The sequence below is a fragment of the Populus euphratica genome, unplaced genomic scaffold (genome assembly GCF_000495115.2).
Source record: "Populus euphratica unplaced genomic scaffold, PopEup_1.0 scaffold219.1, whole genome shotgun sequence".
In the NCBI taxonomy this organism is placed as follows: Eukaryota; Viridiplantae; Streptophyta; class Magnoliopsida; order Malpighiales; family Salicaceae; genus Populus; species Populus euphratica.
The window spans coordinates 70,853-79,777 of NW_011500102.1; the positions used below are offsets into that span (position 1 = coordinate 70,853).

Sequence of the window (8,925 nt, forward strand, 5' to 3'; positions counted from 1 at the left end):
CACATAATGGGAGTTGATCCTTATGACTTTTTTATGGAAGAAATATGTTCGGAAAGTGAACCAATTAGATGAACAATCAACTTAAGTCAACGGGAGAAAAGGGAAGAGAATAGGGAGCAGATAACAAAACGAGAAATGATTGCATCAATCATATGGAATGATTATAACACTCAAGAAAACTAGTAATTGAGTGTTAATTATGTGTTTGTTTATATTATGTTTTGCTTGAGTTTGTATTATCTTTGTTATGTATTTGGAGTAGATGTTAACTTTATTATAAATTCTTATGTATTTTATGTATTCTCTTTTAAATATTAATTATAGTTTTTATATGAAATTTATTAAGTCTATATATTATATAATTTTATTTTGTATAATTTTGTAATTGTTTTTGGTAGAAATGAGTTCCATACATAATGAAAAATGCAAGGGCAAGCACTTCACATGGTCTAAGCCTATGTCTCACATATTACTTGAGATATTAGTTGACGAGGCACTTAAAGGAAGCAAACCTTCTTCCACCTTTAAAGTAAAATCTTTTGTTAAGGTGGCTATAGAAATCAGTCAAAAGTTCAACGTGCAATGCGAGCCTAAGCATGTGGAAAATCATCTCAAGACTGTAAAAAAAAAAATAGGGAATAATAACCAAACTTAAAAATAAAAGTGGCTTTGGCTGGAATGATTGTTTGAAGATGATTACAATGTCGAAAGATGTATATGATGAAAAAGTAAATGTATGATAAATATTATACTCTTTGTAATTTTTATATTTACTTTTGTTTTAAAATGTTATACAATGAACTAAAAAATTGCATATTCTAAATTATGAATAGGCACATCTCAATCATGACAAGTATCTCAACAAAAAACTTGATATGTACAAGACAATGACAATTGTTGTTGGAAAAGACATGGCAACCGGAAATTATGCCAAATCATATGCTGATGTCAACTTGGAAGAGAACACTGAAGAGCAATCAATTTCAATTGAAAATGAAGGGGAATATGAAAAAACTTCTAGGGGAAAAGAAACATCTTCCTCTAGTACACAAAAGAGGCAACATAGAAAGAGAAATCGCATGTATGAAGATGATGGTGTTGAAAAGTTGTCTAAACAAATTGGAGATCTAGCATTTGCAATTCAAAGCCTCAGCAAAAATTAACTTGATGTTAATGCTCTGTATACGGAAGTGATGAAAATTGAAAGCTTTGATGAGATCACTCTTAGGGAGGCATTTGATCATTTGGTTCAAAATGTAATGTTGGCAAAAGCATTTATGGCAGAAATGCTAATTTCAGGAAAATTTAGGTTCAGAATTTTATGAACTAACACTACTACAGACCTACTTGCTAAGATGATTTGACTATGTTTAAAATTTAGGTTCAGACTGTGTTTGTTATTTGACGAGTATTTTTACTTGTTTAATTCTATCTAGCATGTTTATGTTCGTAATTTGAACTAATATGTATGTATATGACATCAAAACTTAATATTTATGCATGACTATGTTTGATGTTTGATGTTAGATATTTATATTTATTTCTTGATGCTTATTTGATATATATTAAAGGGATATTAAAGGGGTAATTACCTTTACCCGTAAAAAAAAAATATTTATCCAAAAAACCTATCAAAATATTTTTGTATCTAATTATCTTTTAAAGAATTCTCGGAATTCACTTTCCCCATAAATCATTTTCCAAAAAAAAATAACTTTCCTAAAAAAGAACGGAGCCTTGAGTTTTTGGTTTTCAATACACAAGGTTTTTTCTAATTTCTGAGCTTTGTGTTATCACAACTTTGGATTAAAATATCTTATTAACAATTTAGCTTTTTAAAAAAATTAATTTTTTATTTTAAATTAATATATTTTTAATATTTTTAAATTATTTGGATATGCTGATATAAAAAATAATTTTTAAAAATAAAAATATATTATTGATATTTTTTAATTAAAAAATACTTTAAAAAATAAACACAACTATACTTCCAATAACACTAATATAACTTTATTATTAAAATATATATAATAATAAAAATAATATTTATACTATTAATACTATACTTATAATTTATTTTTCTCCACTGAAGATGCTAGAAATCATAAATTGTGAAAGAAATACCGACGATTTAGTATTTTATTTGAAATAGTTAAAAAATAAAATAAAAAATTATATGCTTGATGAATATTTGTAAAAATTTTACTTCAATTTGATATATTTAATCCACTTAAATATAAAAAAATCAAATTTATAATTTATAAAATATCAAAATTCAAATTTAATTAAGTTATAAATTCAAATCCAACTAAAATATATTTATCAAAGCACTTGCTTCTTAAACCCCACCGCCCCACCTTAATAATTTTCTACTCCTCCCAGTTGACTGCAAGTCCACGGCCGTCATGGGCCCACTTACTCTACGTACGACCCATATTAGTCCAATCCAGCCCTGTCGGAAACGTTCATGTTTTTTTTTTTTTCCTTGTTTTTTTTCCAGCACACTATAATAATTCTTTAGCCTAAGTAAATAATAAATTTTGATAAAAATAAATTAAATTAAATTAAAAACATGTTTGATGAAAATTGATTCCAATTAGCTTTTTTTTTTTAAATAAAAGTGGAATAAGTTGTAGTTAATAAAATTTTAATTTTTGATTGAAGTAAAATCTTGACTCAGTTCGTACTAATTGTTTGTTTAAGTTAAAAGTTATTCCTAATCAATCTTCTTAATTTAGTTTTAAAAAAGACATTAAATGAAACTGTTAATTGATGGAACGCATAAACTACTTGAAAAAACATCTAATCAATAAAAAACAAAAATTAATATCTTGAGATTTCTTGAAATAATTTTATACATCAAACGTAAAGACTTTCTTCAACAAGGACTCGGACCTCCACATCCAAACTAGTCAGTAAAAAGAAAAAAAATCAATTCAGAGTTTTTCTTTAAGATATAAATACAGCTGAACTAATCTTTCGGATCATCTTCCACCCAGGAATCTTCTCAACACAGCAAGCTACCAGTACAAGAGTTGAACCGGTTTCTTTTCTAAGGTTTGTTTCTCCTGGATCTCATTCACTTAAACGTAATTGTCTTTTCTTTGGATCTCTTCTGTTTTTATTACTCTGTGATTGCATGTGTTTCTGTTTGGTGGGTTTAATCTGTTTTTGCGTTTCAATTGCCTGTCTAATATGGGGATAAATTTATGATTTTGGAGATGGGTTTTCTTTGTTTTGTTTGGAGAGGTTAGTTTTAGTGATTAAGTGCTTATTTGACAGTGCTGAAGTGGGAGTTTCTTTTGGCTGGTGGGTTTATAAGATTAGCATGGTGCTGACGAGTTTCTTTCTCTTTTGCTTCTCTGTTTGCATGTTTTGTGAATCATAGATAATCTTTGTGTCGAACTTTAGTGTCTATAGGTTCTGGTCTTTTGGGCTATTCTACCCCAAGCATGATTGAAATTGTATAGGAAATTAGCCCCTTTTTTTTTCCTTATCAATGCTAACTTCTGTGACACATGTTGCTTTGTGTCGATTTTTTTTTTTTTTCCTTGGTGTACATGTTGCTGCCGATTTTTCCCAAGTTGTCAATTTGTGTAACCTCTAAATCTCAATGGATTGGGCCACTTGAGAATATGGAGGGAAATTGAAATGTGTCGAAGGGATTTGTTTGTGAACTTGAATTGTCTGTGATTGTTGGATCCTGTCTTGCGTGTGTGAGAAACATTAGAAGCAGGTTGTTCCTAGCAAAGATCCTGTATAAATTGCTTGATCTTCTTTATGTTCCTTGAACAGCCCGTTGTATGGTATTATGTTGGTGTCTTGAGGCTTGTATGGCTGCAAATAAAAGATAACCTTTTGAAATATTGAGTAATAGAAAAAAGGTGGCGTTTGGAGATGCTGATTAGTTGTTGCTGGTTTTGGAGGTGTGTATTGCAAATGCAAGGAGAGATGATTAGCTTGTGGATGTGAAATTTGGAGAATCCTGTTGCTGAAAGTACATTGAAAACTTTATTCAGGAACGGGATGGCATTTAAGGTGCATTTGGATTGCAGTGCAAAGACTGCAATAGGGGTCATCACCCTAAAATGCAAAGGATGCACAATTGTCCCTGCAAACAATTAATTCATGATCAATTGCAATTATCTGGAATGCCATTGTGATGGCACCATTAGTATCAAGTCCAGGGGTTCAACACTATTTTGACTCGGGTCTAATATGACTAATTATAAAGGTGTATTCTTTCCTTTGGCGTTGTCATTGAAGAATATGAACCCTAGTTTGTTTGTACATGTTGTATTGTGAAAGAAGTAGGTGTGTCAAGTGATTAAGGAATTTAGTCATTTTTATTGAGCTGGAATTTTCTGACTTTGTGCTGCAGTTTCATGCCTTGAGCAATACAAGATCCACTTGAGGATACGAGTTGCAGTGTACTTGAGATGGGATGTTCATTTTACAAGTAGCATCTCATTGGGGAATAAAGTATCATGTCATTAATAATTTACTTCCTTCCATGGTTAACTGTAGTCACATATAAATAGATCATTGGTGTCAGTATCACTACCTAACTAGAAAACCTTAATGGTTACCGAGACAATATTTTATACTCTATTCAGGATAGCTGGAGTAATTTGTTCAATTGTTATAAGCAAGGATTGACTCCTTGCATTCCTAGCCAATCTCTGTTTTTGTTAGTGTTCTTACCTACCTTGCAGTGTCCCCACTAAATACCCCCAATCAGTATCCATGAATGCCCACTGATCAATGTTTGGAAGTCCAATTACTTTTGCTTCTGTTAATTTATTGCAAGTTATTTGAATGCGTTTTCACCGTCCACTTAATAAAGAATAGTTAAAATATGTAATTGGAGAGCTAGAGGATTTGCGTTGTCAGCTTTCACTTCATAATTAAAAGTTATAATCAAAATCCAACTATACATTGAATTTTGTTCTTGAGGGATGGGAACTGCATCTGTACCAGGCAAGAATAAGTGAATGTACATGTTGGTTGTAGCAAATTCATGGATTTTCAATTTTATATGCCGTACTTTATTTATCAAAATACTGATTTGTTCTTTTTTCTGTGTTGGCATATACCTTGCAGCAAGACGTATCCTTGGTCTGAAAATAGTGGACAAAATATGAGTCTAGCATGTCTTGCATGCCACAGCGTAGAAAGTCCATCACGCTCCTTTAGAAGCTACTCAGTCTCGAGTTCAGACAATGAAGGAAGATGTACGGCCATTGCCAACTGCATAACCAGGAAGCTATCTCATCCTCCTCCCAGAGCAAACTCTTCTTTTGCATCATCATCATCCAAAGTGACCCCGCAACCACTTAATCCAAGTAATGACAGCATGACAGGACCCCCACGATTAGTACGCAGTCGTGCTGTGAGAAGAGACCTTGTAAGAGATTGGAATTTTGATGGGGTTGTGATGGAGCGTTAACTACTTCAAGAAGGAAGACTACCGTAATCTTTGCTCGAATGATAGCATTAGAGATTTATCTTGCTGTCTTTCCTTGGACTTTGTTTGTTATGGATGCAGTTAAGCTCGCTTTTCCACTTGACGAGTTTGCGTTTGTGATCATCTTAGGAAAATCAATTGCGAAATCTTGTTCATATTTCATTTCTTTTGATCTGCCGTTGCTGATCTTAAATTTTGTAGCTAAGTGGGTTTTTTTTTTTTTTTTGCCCCAATGAAGCTTGAGTTTGGGTAGATAATGGTCCAGTGCACGTAGAATTTTCTCTGGCTTGTAGCCTTGCCGCTGCTTTTCTTCTTGTCATCTTGTCAATTGCCAGTGGCTGTTCACGGTTCACAAGTTTTTTATAAAAAAAATTAAATAAATAAATGACCTTCGGGCTTAGCCCAAATAAAATAAAATGGTTATAGTTTAATATTTTTTATTAACAAATATTTTTTTTTAAATTATTTTAAATACCAAAACAATTTTAAATATTAATTTAAAACAAAAAATATTTTAAAAAATATTTTTTAAACATAAAAACAAAAAATTATATTTCACATTCACGACACTTTCATCCAAGTGGTTACATCTCGGCCAAGACAACTACTCTTAGAATCATAAAATTCCTAACTCTAGATTTTTGATGCATGCTTCAGTGTGTTTTTTTCAATTACGAGAAGAATCTGTGTATCATCTGAGTATAAATTATTATTTTTATAGTGGATAACATCACATTTCTAGCAAATAGTCATGTAGATGTGATTGCTTTTCAAGTTTTAACTTCTTAAAATTAATTTAAAAACATTAAAAAAAAAGGGATTAAGTAGTGTATCTCTCCAAGTTTCAGGCGAAGGTAGGATGCATCCAGACATCTTGGATATCGGAGGTGAACGAGATAAAATACCGCTCCGACGCCTTCTATCGCCAAAAATGTCAGTGATAGTTTGGTAAAGTATAGTTGAAATGTTTCTTGTTCCAATATAACTTTAAAAATATTTAATTAATTAATACAGTTATAATTATATCGCCATTCACGAAGGTGTGTTTATTAATGCGGGGGTGGCGTGTGTTTTAAAGAATTTGACTTTTTATTTTTTAATATATTTTCAAATAAAAAAATATTTTAAAATATATCCATAAACCTTATCATGTTGTGTCAGGTTGGGTCTTGCATGTCCTTGTAGGTTTTTTGGGTGCTGTGCTGCTGGGCCAGCCGAACAGCTCTTTCACTTGGTGTTTCACTTTTAAGTTTTTTCGGCCTCCAATGTTCTCACCTCTGTCGATTTCGTCATTGTATGCTATTGATTTATCTTTTCCACCCTTTTAAGCTTGTTTGTTGGATTTGTAAGCTTCTGGGATTTCTCTCTTCAACTTCCGCTACCATTTTGGATCGTTTTCGTCGTTGATTTGTAGTTGATTTGGCCAATGCTGATTTGTGATAACAGCTCTGAGCACGCTATAAACAAAAGCAGAGAATATGGGGACCAGTTTTGAGTTGTGGTTGTTTTCAGGGAGCACCTTCGTCTCTTCCTCACTGCACGGACCTGGCAGGGCCTGAACTTGCAGCTTGCACAATTAATGCTCTGTGTACTGCTTTGTCGAGTTCTTTTCAAGTCCGCCCTCCTCCTTTCGTCCCTCCATTATTTATCAGCTTGGGTTAATGCGCTTCCTTTGGCTGAACAGCATCATGTTCTTCCGCTGGTTGTGGACCCATCACCTGCACGTTTGGACTCGACCTTCTGGTCTGCGTAATTGGCTTGGCTTTCGCCATGGGAGCTTCATGTAGACTTCTTGACCTGCGCCTTCTATCTCAAAGACAGCAGCTTCCCCTCTATTATTCTTTCGTCCCGATCTCACTGTACAAACCAGTTAAGTTTAAGCTACACTGTTCCTGGTTTCTCTTCTTCCAATTCCCCTGTCTCATCATATTTTGCATTCCCCCTCTCCCCTTTTGCAGGAACGACTTCATGGGTTCCTTCTCCACATGCTTGCATTTTCCTCCTCATTTGGTCTCCACTGATTGCTTGCAGCTGTTATCTATTTTCTGTGGTGTGGTCTCTTCACAGGTATTTTTTAGCATCAATTCAGTGTTTCCGTTTGTATTGTTTCCTATCACCTGCTAGCACAGATTCCCCGCATCCTGTCTTGCTTCTTCAAGGCAATTAGTTCATTGATTATCATGTTTTATCTGTTATATCTTCGTCTGTTTTGTTTTCTGATCTGGTTGTTGCTGCTGTGATCGGAGGGATTCCAAGGTTATTTCTCTGTATGCTTTGTTTTTTTCATATAAATTAGAAAAGTGAAATTATTAGTTTTTAACAAATATGATATAGCTTTTTTAGTAATCTATATTTTAAAAATGAAACTAAAAATGAATACAGTATGTTATATGATAAAAACGTTTTTTCCTAAATAAAATATTGTGTTGGAAAGCATGTTCTTTCTTTCAAAATTTTCTTCACAACTACAAAGAAAAGTTGAAAACTGAGCTTCTCCAATATTCATTAACATTTATAAGATTATAAAGAAAATAAAACTAAATTAAAATATTGTTTCATTGTTTTCTATCGTGGATAAAGAGAAATTGCTACAAGGCAATTGTCTCTGTATCTCCAATAGCAGAACTATTGTTTTAGTTTTTTTTTTTTTTTTTGCACTGGATTAGATTGGAGGCCGCCTTGCACTGTAGTTCGACCCAGATTTCTTCCAATGTAAAAAATAAATGTTTAGACAATATAAAGCATTTTTTTTAGTTGCTTCTATGTTTAAAGCAAATTATATAAACAAAATATTTAGTAAAATAATAAACATTATTTACTGTGTGTGAAGCTTTCACAATTTACATTTCCAACGCTAGTTAGCCAAAGCAACATCAATGTGCTTCTCCCTTCTTGCCGTGTTTGTATACAGTGGATTATTTCATTTTATACTGTTCATTATCGCATCCAACTTGATAAAAAAATTATTTTTTTAATTATATTTTACTTAAAAAATATTTAATAACATTATATAAATTAAAAGAGAATCCTATAATAACATAGTATTTATATAATTTGATTGCAATTTTAATTTTAATTTTAATGATATTTTATTTAATTTTGTTATACGCTTAGAAAACCATAAAAATTATAGTTCTCATATAATAAATTTCATATGTGATGAAATTGTTAATAAGTTAATGGAGTAATAAAAAATATTTAATTTAAATTATTATTTATTTAATAATATCGTAGTGGTAATTAAATTTATAATATTTAAATTAAAAACCATCATTTTTAATTATTTTATAACATTATTTTGAAAAGCATGTTCAACCAAATATATTAAATTATTTTTTATTTAATCTCAATTTCAACCACAGTTTTAACCAAATGTGATATGTTTGGTGTTGTGGTAGCTGTTTGTGATTGTGGTTTTATAAAAAGTACTTTTAGTTGAGATTAGTTTGAAAAAATAT

General features: G+C 31.6%; 1 protein-coding gene and 1 long non-coding RNA gene across 3 annotated transcripts; both read left to right on the forward strand.

Moving 5' to 3' along the window:
- The first annotated feature begins 2,917 nt into the window (after window positions 1-2,917).
- On the forward strand, window positions 2,918-5,637 carry LOC105109479 (uncharacterized). 2 transcript variants are annotated; one of them, XM_011004203.1, is made up of 3 exons: window positions 2,918-3,057; window positions 3,927-4,234; window positions 5,104-5,637. In XM_011004203.1, exon 3 carries the CDS (start codon window positions 5,141-5,143, stop codon window positions 5,447-5,449), a length of 309 nt encoding a protein of 102 aa, XP_011002505.1. In that variant the 5' UTR covers window positions 2,918-3,057; window positions 3,927-4,234; window positions 5,104-5,140; the 3' UTR covers window positions 5,450-5,637. The 2 variants fall into 2 exon arrangements, with proteins under 2 accessions (XP_011002505.1, XP_011002503.1); XM_011004201.1 differs by lacking the exon at window positions 3,927-4,234.
- A 1,045-nt stretch (window positions 5,638-6,682) lies between these two features.
- LOC105109480 (uncharacterized) lies at window positions 6,683-7,727 on the forward strand. Its single transcript, XR_839264.1, has 2 exons — window positions 6,683-7,336; window positions 7,426-7,727. It is a non-coding gene; the product is annotated as an uncharacterized LOC105109480 (long non-coding RNA).
- The last annotated feature ends 1,198 nt before the right edge of the window (window positions 7,728-8,925 follow it).

Coding starts and splice junctions, on each gene's coding strand:
- LOC105109479 (XM_011004203.1), top strand. CDS start 5,141: ATGAGTCTAGCATGTCTTGCATGCCACAGCGTAGAAAGTCCATCACGC.